This window comes from Helicoverpa zea, chromosome 31, assembly GCF_022581195.2.
Source record: "Helicoverpa zea isolate HzStark_Cry1AcR chromosome 31, ilHelZeax1.1, whole genome shotgun sequence".
Classification (NCBI taxonomy): domain Eukaryota; kingdom Metazoa; phylum Arthropoda; class Insecta; order Lepidoptera; family Noctuidae; genus Helicoverpa; species Helicoverpa zea.
Window position 1 is genome coordinate 15,649,860 of NC_061482.1, and position 22,285 is coordinate 15,672,144.

The window sequence follows — 22,285 nt, forward strand, 5'->3', positions numbered from 1 at the left end:
GGAACTTATGTCAATTCCTATTTAAATTTTAAAATTGAAAAACATCTGGTAAACAACAGATAGATAGAAATGGCCGATAGACTATCATTATTATATTATTAACTTCATTCAAAGACTGCCATGTGTGTACTATCATAGAGTGCACTTATCTAATATATTTTCATGTTTCTTTTGACGAAGTTGTTTAAACCCTAATGCAGCGGTTCCCAAATGGGGTTCCGCGGAACCCTGGGGTTCCGTGACAGGCCCTCAGGGGTTCCGTGGAAAATTCAAGATTTCCATATGGTAAATTGTTTCACTTTTGATAATATTACATTATTAATCATTTTCAATCAAATTGTTTTAAATATACATTCCAAAATTCCATTTAGGCACCATGTAGGTGGGTACCACTCGGGACTGTAAGTACGAGTTCACGACAAGTGGCGGGGGAAGGCCACAGCAGCAGATAATTTAATTCCGTTTTTTACAAATTGTAGATTAACTTAATAACTCCAGGTCTTCGGCAATCGGCAAAAATAGGAAGCGAGTCGGCCAAAAATCACCGCCTTTTTTGGACTTATCTCATTGCCAGGATTATACGTTTTCATACATTTGACAGGACGTGAAATGACACGGCATACGAGTATTTCCAGTGGCTATTTTTACCATGAATCAAAAAGTGTCATTATTTCCAATTTTTGCACCTCCGCGAATCCGAAAATTTCGCGCTCGCTTCGCTCGCGACTCCATATTACCTGTGATGCTTTTATGTTCGTTTAATAGCTCAGGTATCCAACACCGAAAAAATTTCGCGCTTTTCCGTCGAGGTTTCTTTTGATGTTTATTTTTTATTCCTCTGGTTCAGAAAAAGCAATAGCGCTTTCTTCTGCTTTTTATTCATTTGCATTTGCTTTTTTGTGTGGATATTATACTTTTTGAGACCTTATTAATTTACAGTGGTTTTGTTTATTTTGTGTAGATACTAAAACTAAAAAAAATTCGCGCTCGCTTCGCTCGCGATGTTGGCTACCACTGTATGTCTTTCAATGCTAGCGGGTGTTTGGAACTTCTTCTTTTAGTTAAAAAAATCGCGCTCGCTCGCCTCGCACCTGTACAAACCCAATCTATTTCTTTTTGCGTTTACTTTGTCAGTTTTTAAACTGAAAACTATTCACATAATGCACAAAGTCAAGGGCGGCTAAATTGTTTTCTGGCCCGTGTGGCAGATAGCCATGCTACGCCTGAGTATACTGAATATGTCTCTAACCATATAACCATTTGGTGCGCTACCACACGCTATGAGCCGTACCTAAGTGTATTTACGTCTTTAGTTTACTTCTTACTTAAGCTAAGGTTCCGCCGAAAAATGGTGAAACGAAAAGGGTTCCGAAGCCAAAAGAATTCGGGAACCGCTGCCCTAATGGATCAGTAACACAAGACATTTTGTTGCAAACAGCTCTATTTTACTTTATCTGTTCAGCACGGACACCGCACCTGCTCCGCTCCATATCCTCGACGGAGTACTCTTCGTTGGGGGGGTACAGCCAGGGTACGTGGTGGGAGGGAAGGTTGGCTCCAAGGCGCCCTTCACTGGATGCATCGCCGACGCCACCATCAACGGACAGGTGCTCAACTTGCTGGAGCCCTACAGCAATAGCAGCACCACCTTCGGAAGGTGCGGTGCCACCACCACCACTGGCGGTGTCAGTCCAGGTACGTTTAGCTTTACAGTACTTATGTTATACTCTTATAAATTAGACATTATGTACGAAATAACTTTATGAGACCGCTCACCATTTTTTTAAATACTTGTGAGGTTATCTTATCATATCAAGCCGTCGAAACAAAATTGTCAGTTTGTTCTATTATAGTAACTACTATTAATATTTACCAAATTCCGAATAAGATGCACGGGGTTGACACCCGCAACTCCTCATAGGTCCAGTTGAAAACCAGCGTCAGACACTAGCTGTCTGGCAAAACGCTAGACTGGATCTATTTAGCGCAACCTTTTGTAACTTTCGTATTTTCTATTCCTATGTTATGTATATCTTGTGTTGTGTTAATAAATATTTTTTATTTCTTTCTCTTTCTATCTTTACTATGATAGAGCTTGTTAACAACTAACTGTACTATTCGTGTTCAGATCAAGCGCAGTGGGCCGCGACGCCGCCCACTGACGTTCTGCCGACGCCGGGACTGCCGGGCGCCACGGAGCCGCCGCCGGGCCACGGTACGTTACCCTCAACATTAGTACCTAGCTTTTTAATAACTTGCATTTTAACAGTAAAACACTAGTACTGGGCTGAATCCGGTTAGACTGGAAGCCGACCCTTTTCCCCAGTTGGGAAAAGGCCTAGGAGATGATGTTGATGAATATAATATCAGATAGATCGGCAATCGAATGACTTTTAGTTTCTAGTGAAGCCAAAAATATAATGCATAATTGAGTAACTTTAACAATTGTTTATGTTGCCTCAACTTACAAATCGGTATTTGTGGCGTATCTTGATTTTGATCATAAAACATTAAAAACATTTTTCAAAATATCGTGGGTTTGTTGTTAAAATTTGAGTTTAGCCTCTAGAGTCATCCTCCGAGCCTTTTCCCAATCATGTTGTGGTCGGCTTCCAGTCTAACCGGATTCAGCTGAGTACCAGTGCTTTACAAGAAGCGACTGCCTATCTGACCTCCTCAACCCGACCCGGTTCCTATACCCGGGCAACCCGATACCCCTTGGTTAGACTGGTGTCAGACTTACTGGCTTCTGACTACCCGTAACGACTGCCAAGGATGTTCAATGACAACCGGGACCTACAGTTTAACGTGCCATCCGAAACACAGTCCTTGGTGTCTAAGATATACTTAGAAAGTACATACAAACTTAGAAAAGTTGTATTGGTACTTGCCTGACCTGGGATCGAACACGCGCCCTCATACGTGAGAGGTTGGTCCTTTACCCACTAGGCCACCACGACTTTTTCACCTCTAGAGTATCCGTTTTTATGCACTACCTAAGTTTCGGAAGAATTTCCTTAAGACAATAACACAACGTTATATATCTTGTCCAGGCGAAGAGCCGTTACTGCACAACGTGGTGCTGCCAGGGCCGGAGCCGGACACTACAGCGGCCCCACAGAGCACCACCACCACGCCTCGTCCCACCACCACCACGCGACGCCCACCACCCAAGCCTGAGCCAGGCTGTCACCTCGCCTACGATCCCTTCTACACAGCGGGAGACCCTGATATCGGATACAGATTCGGTAAGCTAATGTGTCAAAGTAAAATTTTATTTCAAATTGGCCTATAATTTCGGTAAATGATGATCCAATTGTCGAATGAGCACCGTGTATTCTATAAACCAAGATTCCTCCCCTCTTCTACACTGTCGTGACCCACGTGGTCCAAAATAACCTATGTGACAACTGTATGAAGCTTATGGAGTGCAATCAGATATTGTGTATTGAGTATTGCATGACTGCTAAACAGACGACTGGGTAAAGCCTCGTGTTGATAGTAAACTTGTTTTTAACAAAATTTCATTCGCAATTCAAATTGCAGCAACACGTTGCTGAGTATGAAATCCCTGTGATTTGTGCACTCAATACCCGCAAGATATGAAGCCCGAATCCCCATCATCACTATATCCATATGTCCCATTGTACGCTTAAATCTTCAGAACAACGCAACCGATTTTCATGCGTTTTTTTTTTAATAGATAGTGTGATTAAAGAAAAATGTTTATGCGTATAGTAACATACATTAAATAGTGGGGAAATGTTATCCCATGCGAAGCCGGAGCGAGTCGCAAGTTACCTATCTAATGACTATTAATTCTTATCAGGTACCCGCAACGACAGTCGCATCGAGTACTCGAAGCTGCCGGGTCGTCACCTGCAGGGTATGGACCTGAGCATATCACTGCGCACGTTCGACCGGCACGGCGGCCTCGTGTTCTACGCCGCCGCCGAACGGGACCCCACGCAGTTCCTCGCCTTCTACATGAAGGACGCCAAGGTACCTTGACTAGTTTCAGCATCCGCAGTTCTTAGGGATCTATCAGACGGGGTCAAGCGGTCAAGCGTTCAAGCGATCAGTTTTGCCTTCTTTGTGTCATATTTCGTTACATAGATAATCTCACAAAGGAGGCATTCTGACCGCGTCGGTCAAGTAGTAGTAGAGCTCGAACGCAGAACGCTCGACCGTGTGACACAGCTTTCTGTCTGATAGATCACTAAATTAAGTTCGCCATCTGGCAAAGCCTTGTTTCCGAGCCCAACTTAGTTGGGAAAACGCTCGGGAGATGATGGTCGAGTACTCAACATATTCTGATCTAAAATATTCTATTTCAGCTCCACTTCAAATTCAACTGCGGTGGCGAGACCGCTATCATTTCATCTTCCACTACGTACAATGATACGGAGTGGCATAGCGTCACTCTCTCCCGCAGCGGCGGCCACGGGAAGCTCGCTGTCGACTCCGAACTGGTTGGAGAAACCAGTGTGGTCTGCAACTCACCTGCGGGTCTCGCAGCACCCTACTACTACGGTGGGCTCAGGGACTTGGATGCTCAGATCAGCAGTAACCTTGAGGTAATAAATATACAGTTACTGCCTGTCCAAGATACATATACGTACTTAGAAATTACATAGAAAACTTGCATTGGTACTTGCCTAATCTGGAATCGAACCCACACACTCGTACATGAGAGGTTGGTGCTTTACCCACTAAGCCCTATACGACTTCGAGGTAGTAAATATACAATATGTAATCATTTTCCCGTCAGTCCCGAAAGGATGACAATACACAGGACAGGTCAGATATTCACATGGCTCAATAAAATGTCACACTTTATCTATTCATCATAGTAACAAGTACCCCACAATAATAATACATTTTGATTTATTTTCCCCCAAAATAATCACGACTGCCCTTAAATTGGGTAAATTCAAAAAAAGTTACAACATGTTTGAAGACAACAAGGATTTTGTTTGCCCTTGTGACCGATGTGCTCCATCCGTTCATGGGACGGACAGTAATTTTAATACATATTGTATACTCTTTAAGGGATACGTTCAATCTTAGCTGTGTGGATGTGGTTAGGTCGACTCCAGTCTATTGGAGAAGCCAGCGTGGCCTACTCACTCGAATGAACACGCTACTTATACTGAGTATTAAGACTTCACATAGTGTAATTCTTAAGCTCTATTTCACTAAGAGAGAGAGAGAGGCAGTTGTGAAAAAACCTTCTTTCGTTAATTATTTATATTGAATCAAAGTGAATACTGAAATCTGAATGATTGAAGTCATCGTGCGCGAATGGGACAAAGCTAACGATAACGTATCAATTTAATCAGATCCAATTTCCTTTTTATAGTTCGGCCATTCAGAGAATGCGTTCCTGACACGTCGCGATTGAACTGACTGAATTATAACATTCATTGATTATTGATATAATAATGTTGTTTTAATGCTCCTCAATTGTTAAAACGGTAAACAACCAGCAAAAATATTTTTATCGTAACTGCAACGCCATTGCAAAGTTACGTCGTCAGTTCAATCGCGACGTGTCAGGAACGCATTCTCTGAATGGCCGAACTATAATCGGATAACCAAATATCATGACGATAGTAACTCGGGAGTTTCCTGCAGTACTGTAATATACCTAATGTGTAATTATGTGTACAGGGCTTCTACCAGCCGTTCAAGGGTTGCCTGAAGGGTCTCCTGATGAATGGGCAGCGCGTGACGGACGTATCGTACCGCGTCAACTCCCTGCGCTGTACCGACACCGTCGAGGAGGGCGTCTACTTCGGCGCCTCCAACAACATGCAGAGCAACTATTTGAAGGTAATATATTCACGAAATTATCATACCACTTAATCGCGTAGAAATAATCTTAGAATTGTTTATTTAGTAAAGACTGTCATCGGAAGTTGGTCGGACTCACCTTCCCTTACCTAGATGGGTATAAAAGATATTACAAACATATTCTCTGGTTCTAAGCTAACTAAAAATCCCCTAAAAATGTCAACCAAATCAGTTCAGTCGTTCTTAAGTTGATTTGTTGCTACTCAGACATATTCGATAAAATGCTTATAATTATTAAGTATAGCGATAAACACTTGGGTTTCCATCATTTTTAAAAAGCCATCTCCCTGATATTACGAGATAACGAGATTCAATGCATTTTACCTACCAGCACTTACGCTCAAGTAAGAGTTATCTCGCAACAAACTCGCCTGTTACATCAATTCTTTTTTTTCCTATCCCAGCTCTTAGAGAACTTCAAAGTAGGAGATGAGGTGTCGATCTCCATGGAGATCCGTCCCCGCAACAGCACGGGACTCTTGCTGAGCGTGCACGGCAAGCGCGACTACCTCGTGCTCGAGCTGCTCGAGAACGAAGTCGTCGCCAACGTCGAGAACGGCCACGGACCCTTCCGCGCCAGCTACTCGCTCGGGAACAAGTTCGCGCTCTGCGATGGCAACTGGCACAAGATACACGGTAAGGCCTATCATACATCATCATCTTTCATCATCGTTACCTCCGGTCGTGTCTGATTGCCATCCCATCGGGCTATGAGAGTGAAGGAATAGTGAGTGCACATATGTCCTGTGCAGTTGGCTAATCTCCTTACATTAGAACAGCCGCCGTAGCCGATAATTGGCTAAAAGGACATCATCATCATCATCTTCAGAGCCTTTTTCCCAACTATGTTGAGGTTGGCTTCCAGGCTAACTGGATGCAGCTGAGTACCAGCGTTTTACAAGAAGCGACTGCGCTACCTGACCTTCTCAACCCAGTTACCTAATACCCCTTGGTTAGACTGGTGCCAGACTTACTAGCTTCTGACTACCCATAACGAGTGCCAAGGATGCTCAATGACACGGTAACACCTATTATAGTCTGATTAATGTCCACCACATGAGTCTATGATACTATCATCATCATCTCACGAGCCCAGTTTCCAACTATGTGGGGGTCGGCTTACTGTCTGACCGGATATAGCTGACTGTCGAAGATGTCACCACGAGCGCATGGATATATTAACACCAGATAAGAAGGTCTAAGGTCTCTAATTCTCCATCGTCGTCGATTTTCAAGATAGTCTGGATTATATACTCCTACGCAGTACGAATATACTTGGTATCATGCTTTCTGTAGCATCTGAAGAATGGAGGTCCTTTAGATTTATTTATGTATTATGTATGTATTAGCTAGTCTATTGTTGACCTCGTCTATCATTATGTATAGGTAAATAAAACACATTGGCAGTCACTTTAATTTTCATATTGATCTCATAGATAAGATAATAAAACAAACAGCACTCATTTTGTACATTTATTTATTTGATTTTCCTTCTAATTATACCTATTTGTCTGTTTGCAGTGGTGAAGTCTCTGTACGTAGTATCGGTGGGCGTCGACGGGCACTTCTCTAAGCCGGGTCTGGGCGCGTACGCTTCCACCGACACTCGGTCGTCTCTGTACATCGGCGGGCACGAGAAGCCATTACACCGGGTGCGCGGAGTTCGCTCTCGTCGCGGCTTCACCGGCTGCATCAAGAACATTGTCATCGGAGAGTCGCCCGTCAAGATACCTCTCACCGCCGCCGGCAGGAACACCCACATCGGTGTCTGTCCTGTAGATTAAACATCCACTTAATACGAGGAGCTCATGAAGCTTTCATTGTGTAATCTTGAACCAAATAAATATGTTTATGTATTATGAAGTCGTATATCTATAATCATAAAGGAAATAGGCAAATAATCGGACTTTTGAATGTTATTTTAAAATCAGTAATATCATAATATAAATGTTTAGGTGAAAGTGTATGTCCACTTTTTTGTAACTAGTCTTTATTGACCCCAAGTGCCTTTTATACGTTGTAAATCTGTCTTCCATACACATTATAAAATATCAGATCAGAATATAAATCATACAAACCAATATATCAGTTTTTTTTCTTGGCACTCCTCTTCCTCTTGTTGTAGCTTCCGAAGTAGAGTGCCATCGTTGACCGTAGAACTGCACCCTTGAATGCAGAACCTGAACACAAAACATTCAAAGTGTGTTAATATTATAGTCTTATTTACGTAGTAACTATTATATAATCTGTGGTCTTATCTTACATATTTTAGCTCTCGAGGTAGAATGACAGAATCCACTGAGATTCAATTCGGAATGGTCAAATAAAATATTATCGATGATTTAAACTACTGGGTGCGTGAAGTACATTCCTTCAGGACATAGACAAATAATAAGTGCCTATTCAGATAGATATTAATTTTGAAAATGACCGTGATGACCAAAAAAGAGATGGATAGATTGACATACCTTTGAGTTTGTAATAAAATTACGAGGTTGATTACTTACAAGCTTAGCATGTGAACCTTAGACCAGGTTTAGTTTTATGTAAGCCTTGCTTTTAAGTTTACGAGCCACTGCTCTGAAGGAGCCGACGCGTAGCTGATGTCGCCCAGTGACAGACTTGGGAAGGTCAGCTAAATGCAAGTTAAAACAATAAATGAAACAGTATCTCAGGACGAATGCTGAACCTGGTACGACGGACGAATGCTGGTAGCTATACGTGGTGTATTGAAAAACGCTACAGTGGCTTCAATTAGATTGGTATTCTAGTTGTAGCCATCGTAGAATTTCAAATCAATCTTCTGCAAAATATCACCTTAGTACGTTTGAAGAAGACATATTTCTTCACGTTAACTGCATCTTCCCGCCTTCAGCTGATGATAAGTAGTTTAAAACATGAGACCCTGTACAGCCAAGTGGATAGAATTAATAACTAGCCCGGTATGGCAATACAGGGTACACGTTGAAAACTATTGAGTAAGTAGCATATCTTCAGGTAGTATTCGGTTCATCTTCTTCCTCCTGCCCTGTTCCTAATTTTATATGGGGTCGGCGCAATTAGTAATCCTCTACTATTTTTCCCTAGCATCGTCATACTGACACTAACTCTCTTCCCTGTCATCTTCCATGCATGCATGCGTATCATCTCTCCTCATTACATGCCCATACCATGACAATCTTCTACTTCGCATCTTTTCTATAACTGGCGCTACTTTCAGACTTCCTCTAATGTAATCATTCCTCACTTTATCCATTCTTGCAACACCACACATCCATCTCAGCATTCTCATTTCATCATCTTCGGTTCATCTGCCTACATATAACATAGTAGGTACGTACGGTAGCTATACGTGAAGGGAAGACACACATTGAACAATGCAACAGCAGTTTAGACTTCAGGTATCAAAAAATTTACACGATAACGCGGAGATAAATTCACGTTCACTGCATCTTCCCACCTTCAGCTGATGATTAGTAGTTTAAAACATGAGACCCTGTACAGCCAAGTGGATAGAATTAACAACTAGCCCGGTATGGCAATACAGGGTACACGTTGAAAATTATTGAGTAAGTAGCATATCTTCAGGTAGTCTTCGGTTCATCTACCTGCATGTATATAACATAGTAAGGTACGTACACAGTATAGTGAATTCAGACAGTATAAATAATTTCGCTGCTCGCCGCACTCGTTGGCGTAACGATGTCCAAAACATGGCTCCTGTGGAATACGGATATATGACACATTTTTGGTACCTACACCCGGACTTCTACAGGTACCACGTTAGGGACACTTTTTCTTGGCAATTCAGCTGTAAAATTACACGGGAATATTGTACAGGCATAAATATGTAATACATAAAGTAGTACAGCAAATATTATAACTAACAAATGTCGTACAAAGTTGAAACAAATATCCCACACAAAATCAAACATGCAGAGTTTCTTCATGTCATGAACTCTATTAGTATTATTACAAACAATTGACACGTGTTTAAAGGCTACTATACACAGTGCCGTGTACCCGGCGGTATGCAAAGCCGCCGGCTTTGTCGGCTTATCGGCATCAGTTCCTTCACTCAGTAGCGTTCTATGTGACTGTCACAACCGGAATGATGCTTGACGGCTTTGTGCGGCTTGTATTGCCGGCGGCATAGCCGCTCAGCATGAACCCGGCGGCGTTGCCGCCGGCATGTGTGTAGTGGCCTTTATAAAAAAAATCATACTGTGCTACTGAGGATATATCTCCAATAGAAATAGACACTGGAAATGTATAACTACATAATCTTAATTGATGGTTTCTTAATCTTCACGTTAACTGCATCTTCCCGCCTCCAGCTGATGATTCGTAGTTTAAAACGTAACACCTGTACAGCCAAGTGGATAGAATTAACAACTAGCCCGGTATGGCAATACAGGGTACACGTTGAAAACCATTGACTAAGTAACATATCTTCAGGTAGTAGGTAGTCGTCGGTTCATATTCCTACCTACATATATATATATAAAGTATACAAAAAGTGCCAAAAAGTATAAAATAGATTTAGCTGCTCGCCGCTCTTGTTGACGTAACGATGGCCAAAACATGGCTCCTGTGGAATACGGATATATGACACAGTTTTGGTACCTATAAACCCGGTCTTCTACAGGAACCACGTTAGGGACACTTTTTCTTGGCAGTTCAGCTGTAAAATCACACGGGTATATTGTACAGGTATAATTATATAATACATACAGTAAGTACAGCAAATATTATAAGTAACAAATGTCGTGCAAAATGTATATTATGTATATTATGAACTCTAATGATGTTTATACAAACAATTGTCACGTCTAATAAAAAAATATGGTCGGCATATCTGTAAGCGACCTTTGTTAGTCTTAAGTTGTTCTTCTATGGTAGATCTGTAACGTAGAAGATATAATTAAGTGTAATAAACCGGCCAAGTGCGAGTCGGACTCGCGCACCGAGGGTTCCGTACAAATGCTGTATAGATAAAAAGTGAGTTTCGCGCCAACCGTTCAGTTTAGAACAATCATAGTTATGGTAATTTCGTGAGAGTCAAAATAGTTAATATTTTTTATTTTATAATATAACTAAAATAGTAGGCCAGTACCTTGTAAAAGTTATTTTATTGAAGTTATTTATATACAACATTTTATAGTCATCATTCAGAAATCTGATTGAAAATAACTAATTATGTCTTAAAGGTCATGGGTAGGGAATGCAATCCCGATCCCACGGGATCCCGATCTCGCGAGATCTCGTGTAATTTTTCGGGATCAATCCCGACGCATCATATGACGAGATCCCGTTCGAGATTGACGGGATTGGGCGGCAGTGGTCAGCGACGCAACACACACACAACCAAGTCCTTTTGCACGTATATCTACGTTCACAAGCTTAGACAAATTAGAATCTACCATTAAAAAAGAAATGGATTTGTTTGAGTGTGGAGGAACAAGGGGGCGATTTTTGCAGTTTGCATATGATTGCTTCGCCACGCTGTTGCCAACCAGCGTCAACGCTTCAACGCGAATGCCTTTCGGTATTAAAGGGCATTCTCAGCAGCGGGGTACATTGCAACGCACATTAGATGCCGTTTAGCAGATGAAACTATTAATACCCTTTGTTTTTTAAGGAGTCATTTTCAAAATCACCCTTTTTCCTAATTCCCTTGAAATAAGCTTATTGTTTTGATTACCTAATTTACCTACGTTAATTTCCTTACAACCTGATTATTATTTAGTTGGTAAGATTAAAGAATTAAGGACGCGTTTGCAAAATTGATAGGCATGAAATCGAACTACTACATTGACACGGCCCACTCACACAAATGTAGGCATTGTTAGCTGCAAGAATATAGTCAAATAAACAAATTTTGAAACTTGGATAATTTATTTTGTTTTTTATGTACTCAAGTACTTATCTGCGTTTAGATAACCATAAAAATTTTACTGGTTTTGTTGGTTATGTATGATGACTATGATGAAACTTTACCTCCGGTCTTGATGGAGTGACCTGAATGTATATCGTCGGTGTCTGCTACTGGAACTCCGCGACGAATAGAGTTAGGTGTACCGAGTTTGGGCTCGTTTTGTTAGCTATGATGAGACCTGACCACCGGACTTGATGCAGTGACCTGAAGGTATATCCTCGGTGTCTGCTACTGGAACTCCGCTACGAATAGATCTAGGTGTACCGAGTTTGGGCACGTTTTGTTAGCTATGATGAGACCTTACCACCGGACTTGATGAAGTGACCTGAAGGTATACCCTCGGTGTCTGCTACTGGAACTCCGCGACGAATAGATCTAGGTGTACCGAGTTTGGGCTCGTTTTGTTAGCTATGATGAGACCTTACCACCGGACTTGATGGAGTAACCTGAAGGTATACCCTCGGTGTCTGCTACTGGAACTCCGCGACGAATAGATTCAGATGTACCGAGTTTGGACTCGTTTTGTGTGTTATGAAGAGACTTTACCACCGGACTTGATGGAGTAACCTGAAGGTATACCCTCGGTGTCTGCTACTGGAACTCCGCGACGAATAGAGTCAGATGTACCGAGTTTGGACTCGTTTTGTGTGTTATGAAGAGACTTTACCACCGGACTTGATGGAGTAACCTGAAGGTATACCCTCGGTGTCTGCTACTGGAACTCCGCGACGAATAGATCTAGGTGTACCGAGTTTGGGCTCGTTTTGTTAGCTATGATGAGACCTTACCACCGGACTTGATGAAGTGACCTGAAGGTATACCCTCGGTGTCTGCTACTGGAACTCCGTGACGAATAGAGTCAGGTGTACCGAGTTTGGACTCGTTTTGTGTGTTATGAAGAGACTTTACCGGCGGACTTATGGAGTAACCTGAAGGTATACCCTCGGTGTCTGCTACTGGAACTCCGCGACGAATAGATCTAGGTATACCGAGTTTGGGCTCGTTTTGTAAGTTATGATGAGAATGAATAAATATATATTTTATTTAATACAAGTGATGGTTTCATGTGAAATAAAAGAAGGTTTTGGATTCATTTTAATTTATTCACAAATTTTTCAGCCCTAGAATATTTTTTTTTAAGTGCGAGGAATGTACCCTCAGCTTCATATTCCGTGACATTCTTGGGTCAATCAATTCTGGAAGAAGACAATTTTGGTAAAAACTAATTAAATTTATCTCCATTTTTTCCTTCCAAAATTGTTCATCTCTTTGTATGTACTCATATTTGACTTTGCCAGGGCCCGTCCAAATAGCAAACACGCAAGTGTCTTGCCTAGTAATGCGTAGCTGTCCTTGTATTTGGTAATACCATTTATGTTTTTTGTTTACCGTAAATAAATTATCACTAGGCAACCAAAAATCAACTTTTTTGAGTTTAATGGCATCGTCTGGCTCCAAACCATATGCCGAAGATGGACATTTTATTTCTATTATTCCAATCTCACACTTTCCGTCGGGGGTTGCTCCAAGAAAGGGAAATTCTCGGTCTATGAACAACCCGCACTTTTCAATGGGCATATTCAAGATCGCTGCAAGTTCGCGGATGGCAGTCGCTTCATTGCTTCTGCCATGTTTTATTGACGGGATATTGCTTAAGTCTTTCTGATACAATATTTGTTTTATTAGTGGTCCACACTCAGTGGTTATGCGACGTTTACAGACTGCTGCGAACCACGACGCTGTCAGCAGTTTCCTTCTAGTTTCTAGCCATAATGTACTGCCACTCTGCAAAACTGTGTCCCTTTCTAAATTTACCTTTTCAGTCTCCGAAAGTTCTAATGCATTTAAAAATTTATTTTTGGCCTCTTCAAATTCTTCCTCGTTCATGTCCACCTTTTGGCAACTTTCACCATAATAGGCATCTTTAGATGCAGATGGCTTTGGATTCTTTTTCTTTTTAATTTTTCTGTTGTGCCTTTTTTGATTTAAATTTTGGCGTAATTTTTCTAGCCGAACAATTTCGGGATTGGCATCTGTGCCAAAAATATATTTGTGTACTGCCGACTGAAGGACACCCGTGTTATAGGACACCACGGCTGCAGCACAACGAGCAAGATAGGACCCCCGCTGGGTAAAGTTCACTCTTTTGCCTCCTATAAATTTTGCAACTCGTGCATTAAAACTTTCCACTGCATTATTTGTTTCATTGTAAACAAAACTACAGGAATGCAGTGAAAGACGTTGGGCCAAATCTTCAACTTTTTGAAAGACCCCGTAAGCTGTCAGTTCTGGCACCATATTATTCACGTTGCGTTTTTTGACGTCATCACTACAAAAATAAGTTGCGCAGTTGGAGTGATCACCAAATATATGATAGGGACCATTTATTATATCATTTTTGATACCTCTTGCCTTTTCTTCGAAAGCAACGTTTTTATTGGACCAATATTTGACGCTACTATCAATGCCCCAACGTATACGCAAATAATTTTCTTTCAGAATCTTTCGGCCCCTTATGTGGAAAGAAGTATTACTACAAATTGCTAGCAGGCCTTTGCAGTAATTTCTTAGTAAATGATTTTTACATTCGATTTTACCCACAGTTATGTTATCATAAGGCCTTGCGTTCCTAATGCTAGCATAAGTGCTTGAATCACCATCTGCTATAAACTGGTGGTAGATAAGTCCATGCATACCAATGGACTTTTTGAAGCCCTCTGTTATTACAACTGCTTCTATAGCGGTAGAAGGACCTTGAAAATTTTTAAAACAAGCATGTTTCCTAGGTAATGCCCCTTTATTTTCTGCTCGTGCACAGATATTGCAGAATTTATTTTTGACACCATAATATAATACTTTTTTTGAGTGCATGCCTACGATTGCACCAACACCGGAGGAAGCACTGTAATTGGTTCCATAAGAGCGCTTGGACCAACATGCATCACCCGATACAGGTATCATAGCTAACCCATCTGTATTTACACTTCCAATAGCTAAAGCATTGTCTTTCTCCTCTTTACCCGCCTCGATCATGTAGTGCTGCGCAGCCTTTTTCCACCACCGACTTATTATGTCATGCTTAGCTTGGTACAATCGTACTGACATTGGTGGCATATTTACATGACACAAAACAGTATTAAGCTGTGTAACCCCAGCACCAATCGTCATTATACCAGCGACAATTTCTTCATTCACGTCCATTTTATTTTCAGTTTTTTTGGATGATTCTAACGTGAATTCAGCACCACACATTTTGCATTTAATTGAAAAGGTCGAGTGAAGCCCAGACCTTTTTTCACTCAATAGTTCAATTGTACTCAAATTACAATTAAACATAGACTTATGATTGCTGATTCCTTGTAATTGCTCCATAAAATAAGCCATTTCAATAAGCCTTCTTCCTGAAATCTGATAGGTTACTTTTTCTTCATCCACAGCGGTCTAGAAAAAAATATTTAATTTGTCATTTGTACCAAAGGACGTTAGCAAAACACAATAATAGTACATGTACAAGTCGTAGTAAAGAAATATGATAACTTACGTAAGATGTCTCCAAGTCATTGTTATTGGAAGTACTACAATCTGTTTCTTCTGAATGCACCTCACTTATGTCACTAGAATTGCGACTCACTTCTCGAAGTCTGTGAAAACAAACGAATTAATTTGACAGTTCTCAATTATGATGAGCATTCCATAAACAAATGATTACCGTCTTATATTTTCCAATGCATTTTTTCTGGAAAGCACTTGTTTACGAGAGCTTTTGCCAAACGTTCGACTTCTCGGCATCTATAACAACAATTGAATATTCATAGTTATTATGTACTCAAACATTTTATTATAAAAAAAAAAAAAAAAAATAATAAAAAAACGAGTCCAAACTCGGTACACCTAACTCTATTCGTCGCAGAGTTTCAGTAGCAGACACCGAGGGTATACCTTCAGGTCACTTCATCTAGTCCGGTGGTAAGGTCTCATCATAGCTAACAAAACGAGCCCAAACTCGGTACACCTAGATCTATTCGTCGCGGAGTTCCAGTAGCAGACACCGAGGGTATACCTTCAGGTCACTCCATCAAGTCCGGTGGTAAGGTCTCATCATAGCTAACAAAACGAGCCCAAACTCGGTACACCTAGATCTATTTGTCACGGAGTTCCAGTAGCAGACACCGAGGGTATACCTTCAGGTCACTTCATCAAGTCCGGTGGTAAGGTCTCATCATAGCTAACAAAACGAGCCCAAACTCGGTACACCTAGATCTATTCGTCACGGAGTTCCAGTAGCAGACACCGAGGGTATACCTTCAGGTCACTTCATCAAGTCCGGTGGTAAGGTCTCATCATAGCTAACAAAACGAGCCCAAACTCGGTACACCTAGATCTATTCGTCACGGAGTTCCAGTAGCAGACACCGAGGGTATACCTTCAGGTCACTTCATCAAGTCCGGTGGTAAGGTCTCATCATAGCTAACAAAACGAGCCCAAACTCGGTACACCTAGATCTATTCGTCGCGGAGTTCCAGTAGCAGACACCGAGGGTATACCTTCAGGTCACTTCACCAAGTCCGGTGGTAAGGTCTCATCATAGCTAACAAAACGAGCCCAAACTCGGTACACCTAGATCTATTCGTCGCGGAGTTCCAGTAGCAGACACCGAGGGTATACCTTCAGGTTACTCCATCAAGTCCGGTGGTAAAGTCTCTTCATAACACACAAAACGAGTCCAAACTCGGTACATCTGACTCAATTCGTCGCGGAGTTCCAGTAGCAGACACCGAGGGTATACCTTCAGGTCACTCCATCAAGTCCGGTGGTAAGGTCTCATCATAGCTAACAAAACGAGCCCAAACTCGGTACACCTAGATATATTCGTCGCGGAGTTCCAGTAGCAGACACCGAGGATATACCTTCAGGTCACTCCACGTTAGCAGTCACCAAAGTACTTCATGATCACGTGCGATGAAACGTTATTTTTTAGTGAAATATTTACAATATTGCATAATATTTTGGTGTAATGATAAAAATCAATAATCTTACCTTAGAAGGATCAAATTTGGTTAGTCGAATATTTTGTATTTATACAGCGATCTTTTTCAACACGAGCAGCTGGAAACGAGCGATACAGTGTCCTCTCACGACGGCGGCCGAGCGCAGACTGACTCAGAATGAGGCTTTCGCACAATCGTGGGTCGGAAGGAATACAAATAAAATAACCCCTATTTCAAGCTGTTAAGACTCATCGTTAGTAGCAAAATATGTGAAAAAAATTGGTTTTGTTTTTATTTTTTCTAACCTTATTCATAGCACAATACTGTATTTTTTTTCCTCACATTTAATCTTGACTATGTTTGCCTATTTACAAAAAATAAATCAATATTAAATTACTTTATTCTTAGTAGAAAATTGTACCTAAACTTGACCCGGAATCATGAATTTTGTAGAAAGGGGTTACGAAATAACTTTTTTATGATATCAAAAATTTATTTTTTCAAAAAAAACCTTCCTCGCGTTTATAGTTGAAGACCCAAGCTATAACTAGGAGTTATTTGTCATATTTGATTTGGCTTGGTTTAGTCGCAAAATGTACCGAAAAACAGCTTAATTTTGCTCAAACTGCAAACGCGTCCTTAAAGGTTTTTATTTTCCTTCGAGTAATATGTTATTTTAATTAACCTCACTATCACAAACAAGCAGTTATTAGCTTTTTCAGTCATCTGGATTCATTTTTTTTTTAAATTAGACGGGATCCCGAAAATTCCGGGATCCCGCGGGATTGATATTTCTTATCCCGCGGGATCCCGAATTTGCAATCTCGAGTCGGGATTGCATTCCCTAGTCATGGGGCATATCTGACCCGCTTTGTAAAAAGTGGCGGACATGAATCAAAGTAGTTTTAAATCGTAGAGAATGGTATGACGTTTCTTTGAATATAAATATTTTATTAAAATTCCATGGAGACGAATGTCCAGGATCGTTTGAAAAATATAAAAGATAAGCAGTTTCAGAGGATTGTACAGGTTGCAATGCTAGTTTTTATTGTTAAAGACATTTCATAAAGAAGGAAGGTGCCAATCCGGATGACCAGGATCTGATGAGGATCTGGAAACCCTGAGAAATCGAGGGCAACTCTTGAATATTGTAGGCACGCATCGAGTCATAACCAGACATGTGAGTGTATTTTTGAGGGTACTGGTAAACAGTGAAGGTTTGGAGCTGATTTGATTATGCAGACTACAGAGAGTCAAGGGAACTCCCGAACGGTATGTTGCAACTACCACGTGTTTGGGCTTATTTTATTCGTATTGGCGAAGACTTTCCACAAAGATAGGTTTGACTGCCATTGTGGGATCGACAGCTAAGATCAGATATAGTTATGGGAACTCCTTTACAATTTATAACGTAACCTTGTGTTGGAGCTTATTTTAGGTGATGAGACTTTCTCACGTCTCCATCATCAGATAAGCTCTAAACCTTCACTGTTTGATAGTATCACCAGACATACATCTGAGAATCAAGTTTTAATCCTATGCATGCCTACAATTTCTGATAGTTGCCCTCGATTTCTCAGGATTTCCATCATCAGATCCTGACCTGATGACAATGGAAATAAACGGCGAGTATACTCTTTCACTACAAAGAAATGATTTCTCAAATCCGTCAAACTTGGTCGTTTAAATTCCCCATTGAAATGAGGAAAATATTTGATGTTTACACCTGATTTTCTCTAGATTCCCATGGTTCACATTGATGCGACTAATGCCATAGTAAATCAGAGCCTTTATCATTATACTGTGCTATATTTCGTTCGTATCCGCCGTGGGTATGGTTTTCATACTAAGGTGCCCAATGACCTTTGAATGATTTAAAATTTTTCACAGTTTAGAGGCCATTATATTTAAGAAGTGTTTGATATGAATTTCACTTTTTATTCAAAACTTTAATATCTCTACGCGTTCATGTGAAAAAGGGTAGGAAAGTTTATAATTATTAAAAAAATATTTTATGTCATGTAAGCAAAAATAATATTTTAATATTTTATGTAACTTCAAATTTATCATTTTCGCAATTTTTCCTTTATCTGTACTATATAACGTTGCTTCGTGCCGAATTTTAAGATTCTGAGTTCACGGGAAGTACCTTGTAGGTTTTGATTCCCTAGCGTGTGACGGAAATTCGTCTAAGGTGTTGGTAAAACTGCTGTATCTTTTGATCGCGTTAACTTAGAAGTTTGATTTTTTCATTGCTTAAAGGGACAATAGACCTAGGTATTTGGTATAAATTTCAATTTGGTACCTTTATTCGTTCGTGAGAAATAAGGTAGTGAGTTTCATTTTATTAAAATATTTTTATTATATTATATAACAAAAAAAATGAGATTTTCGCAATTTTTCCTATATTTGCATTATATAACAATGCTTTATGCCAAATTTCAAGATTCTGAGTTTACGGGAAGTACCCTGTAGGTTTTGATTCCTTTGCGAGTGTCGAGAATTTGTTGAAAATATCGACATAATCGGTTGTATCTTTTGATTGGCTTGGCTTAGAAGCTTGATATTTTCACAGCCTAAAGGGACAATAGACCCGAGTATTTTATGTGAATTTCAGCTTGATACGTCCACGCGTTCTTAAGATAAAGGGTCTTGACAGACAGACAGACAGACAGACAGACAGACAGACAGACAGACAGACAGACGGACAACAAAGTGATCCTATAAGGGTTCCGTTTTTTCCTTTCGAGGTACGGAACCCTAAAAAATAGCAGAAATTTGAATTTTTGCATAGTATTACGATATCATAATTACTCTCCACAAAAAAATATAAATCAACTGTAAAAACCGATTACGCTCAACACTCTCCGGTTACACTCACCAGGTGGCAGGAGAAGTCAGTCGGATAGTATCGCTACGTTGTTCACAAGTAGTACAATAGATGTCGCTAGCAACCTTGTGACACTCAACAGATGTCGCTTTCAAGTTTGGTATCTTATTTTTACAGAAATTAGGGGTCCACTACTGTTTGTATTTTATGCCGGTCTGTCGCCATGTATATATATATGTATACCCTATTGTGAGTCTGTGACTTCCCTGCTTGTGAAATGTAAAGATTTTTCTAGCAATTCTATGGAACTTATTGCCATAGAAATAGATAATGAAGTCTTTGATGTTTAAGGCAAGTACATGTTAGATGATTCATTCATTCATTAACTAATTTGTATAACGCTTCATGTTTATAAAATGCTGAAGCCGTTTGTAATCTTATACATAAAATACTTGTTACTGATCTCGACTTAAACGCCTCAAAACTATCTTTGTTGGAACTTTTATTTTTATTTAAAAGTCGAGACGTTTATAGATTTCACTAAACAGTTGCGAGACTTGTATTTCATTTCAGTTCTTTGCACTCTACCCAAATTTTTGCAAGACTGTCGAAGATGTCACCACGATCGCATGGTTTATTAACACCAGATAAATGGGTCAAGCAGGGTAGTCTTACAGTAGTCGATTTTAAAAAGATGGTCTTGATAAGATACACCTACGATTTACTATTTATTTACGTGGGAAAGTGTGCTTGTTTTATTGCTTATTCATTTGATACTATCCCGCCTTCAGCAATGAAGAATGGAGGCCTTATCCTTCTCATACTATCCTACTAATATTATTTATAAATGCGCAAAACCGCCTGAACCGATTTGGTTGAAATTTGGTATGTACCTATGTAGATAGCTGATACCCTGGATTGAAACATAGGTAGCTTTTAACACGACACAACACAAGACGCGGAGAAGCCTTGGACGGAAGCGAGTAGGTAAATAAAACAAATAACACTCATTTTGTACATTTATTTATTTGATTTACTTTGTATTAATAAGCATTTATCTGTTTGCAGTGCACAGTGCGACGGGCACTTCTTTAAGCCGGGTCTGGGCGCGTACGCTTCCACCGACACTCGGTCGTCTCTGTACATCGGCGGGCACGAAAAGCCATTACACCGGGTGCGCGGAGTTCGCTCTCGTCGCGGCTTCACCGGCTGCATCAAGAACATTGTCATCGGAGAGTCGCCCGTCAAGATACCTCTCACCGCCGCCGGCAGGAACACCCACATCGGTGTCTGTCCTGTAGATTAAACATCCACTTAATACGAGGAGCTCATGAAGCTTGCATTGTGTAATAAATATGTGTATGTTTTATGAAGTTGTATTGTATCTAAAGTCATAAAGGAAATTACAAGAATTAAATATTCCGGGAATTGAACCAGATACCTCGTGCACAGCTGTCGCACTTGCGACCACTAGACCAACGAGGCAATCAAATTGCTTATTAATTAATTATTATTGTAGATATTTAAACTACTGGGTTTGTGAAGTGTATTCTTTCAGGACATGGAGAAATAATACCTAAGAGCCTATACGGAAAAATATTAATTTTGAAAATGACCGTGGTGACCAAAGAAAAGAAGATTAGAGAGATAGATTGACATTCATTTTGAGTTTGTAATAAAATTATTAGGTTGATTACTTACACGCTTAGCACGTGATCTAAAGGCCAGGTTTAGTTTCACGTAAACCTCGTTTAGGTTCCGAAGCTACCGTTGTGAAGGAGCTGGCGAGTAGCTGATGTCGCCCAGTGACAGACTCGGGCAGGTCAGCAACGGTAGGTATACCTTCATGTACCTAAGGAAGACACACATGGGAAAATTCTACAATAGCTTAGATACACGTTCTCAGTTTATTGATTATAGAATATCAATACTGCAAAATAAAACTTTAGTAATTCAGTTGTCTAGCAAAAAACTCACCACGCGATAACGTGGATATATTTCTTCACGTTAACTGCGTCTTCCCGCCTTTAGCTGATGATTAGTAGTTTAAAACGTGAGACCTGTACAGCCGGGTGGATAGTGTTAAGAACTATCCCACATGGCCCTACAGGGTACACGTTGAAAACTTTTGAATACGTAGCATACGTCTTCAGGTAGTCTTCGGTTCGACTACCTACATGCAGGTATATAACATAGTTAGGTAACTACACAGTACATTGAATACAGAAAGTATAAATAGATTTAGCTGCTCGCCGCTTTCGTTGTTGTAACGATGTTCATAACATGGGGCCTGTGGAATACGGATATATGACTCATTTTCTGGTACGTACATACCCGGATTTCTACAGGGACCACGTTGGGAACACTTTTTCTTTACAGTTCTGCTATAAAATCACACGGAAATATTGTATAGGTATAAATAGTACATACATTCGTTGAAATACACAGCAAATATTATAAGTAACACGTACAAAGGTAAAACAAATATCCCAAACAAGTTTCATGATGTCATGAACTCTAATGGGTTATTACAAACAATTGAAACGTGTTTACTTAAAAATTGTATTCGAAGTTACACATTAAAAACACCATTATCATTTACATACATATATAGGTTTACACTTGACAGCATGAGCTAGTTAGGTAAAACATATTACAATAAATGGTCAAGAA

General features: G+C 40.3%; 2 protein-coding genes and 1 long non-coding RNA gene across 3 annotated transcripts in view; 1 reads left to right on the plus strand and 2 right to left on the minus strand.

Moving 5' to 3' along the window:
* The window catches only part of LOC124645425 (laminin subunit alpha), a 52,996-nt gene extending 45,057 nt beyond the window's left edge, over nucleotides 1-7,939 (plus strand). Inside the window, exons 56-63 of the mRNA XM_047185229.1 lie at nucleotides 1,463-1,695; nucleotides 2,129-2,215; nucleotides 3,054-3,248; nucleotides 3,830-4,002; nucleotides 4,338-4,577; nucleotides 5,674-5,835; nucleotides 6,261-6,492; nucleotides 7,378-7,939. Coding sequence (XP_047041185.1) covers nucleotides 1,463-1,695; nucleotides 2,129-2,215; nucleotides 3,054-3,248; nucleotides 3,830-4,002; nucleotides 4,338-4,577; nucleotides 5,674-5,835; nucleotides 6,261-6,492; nucleotides 7,378-7,640 — 1,585 coding nt within the window. The 3' untranslated portion in view covers nucleotides 7,641-7,939. The remainder of the gene's footprint in view (nucleotides 1-1,462; nucleotides 1,696-2,128; nucleotides 2,216-3,053; nucleotides 3,249-3,829; nucleotides 4,003-4,337; nucleotides 4,578-5,673; nucleotides 5,836-6,260; nucleotides 6,493-7,377) is intronic.
* A 4,937-nt stretch (nucleotides 7,940-12,876) lies between these two features.
* On the minus strand, nucleotides 12,877-17,413 carry LOC124645426. Its single transcript, XM_047185230.1, has 2 exons — nucleotides 15,336-17,413; nucleotides 12,877-15,235 (listed from the first exon to the last, which is right to left on the minus strand). The coding sequence occupies exon 2, from the start codon at nucleotides 15,176-15,178 to the stop codon at nucleotides 12,899-12,901; it is 2,280 nt and encodes a 759-aa protein (XP_047041186.1). The 5' UTR covers nucleotides 15,179-15,235; nucleotides 15,336-17,413; the 3' UTR covers nucleotides 12,877-12,898.
* A 3,286-nt stretch (nucleotides 17,414-20,699) lies between these two features.
* LOC124645427 lies at nucleotides 20,700-21,666 on the minus strand. Its single transcript, XR_006986221.1, has 3 exons — nucleotides 21,590-21,666; nucleotides 21,314-21,464; nucleotides 20,700-20,907 (listed from the first exon to the last, which is right to left on the minus strand). It is a non-coding gene; the product is annotated as an uncharacterized LOC124645427 (long non-coding RNA).
* Between the last annotated feature and the right edge of the window lie 619 nt (nucleotides 21,667-22,285).

Bases quoted from the DNA above. Each gene is read 5' to 3' on its own strand.
- LOC124645426 (XM_047185230.1), bottom strand. From the start codon at position 15,178: ATGGCTTATTTTATGGAGCAATTACAAGGAATCAGCAATCATAAGTCT.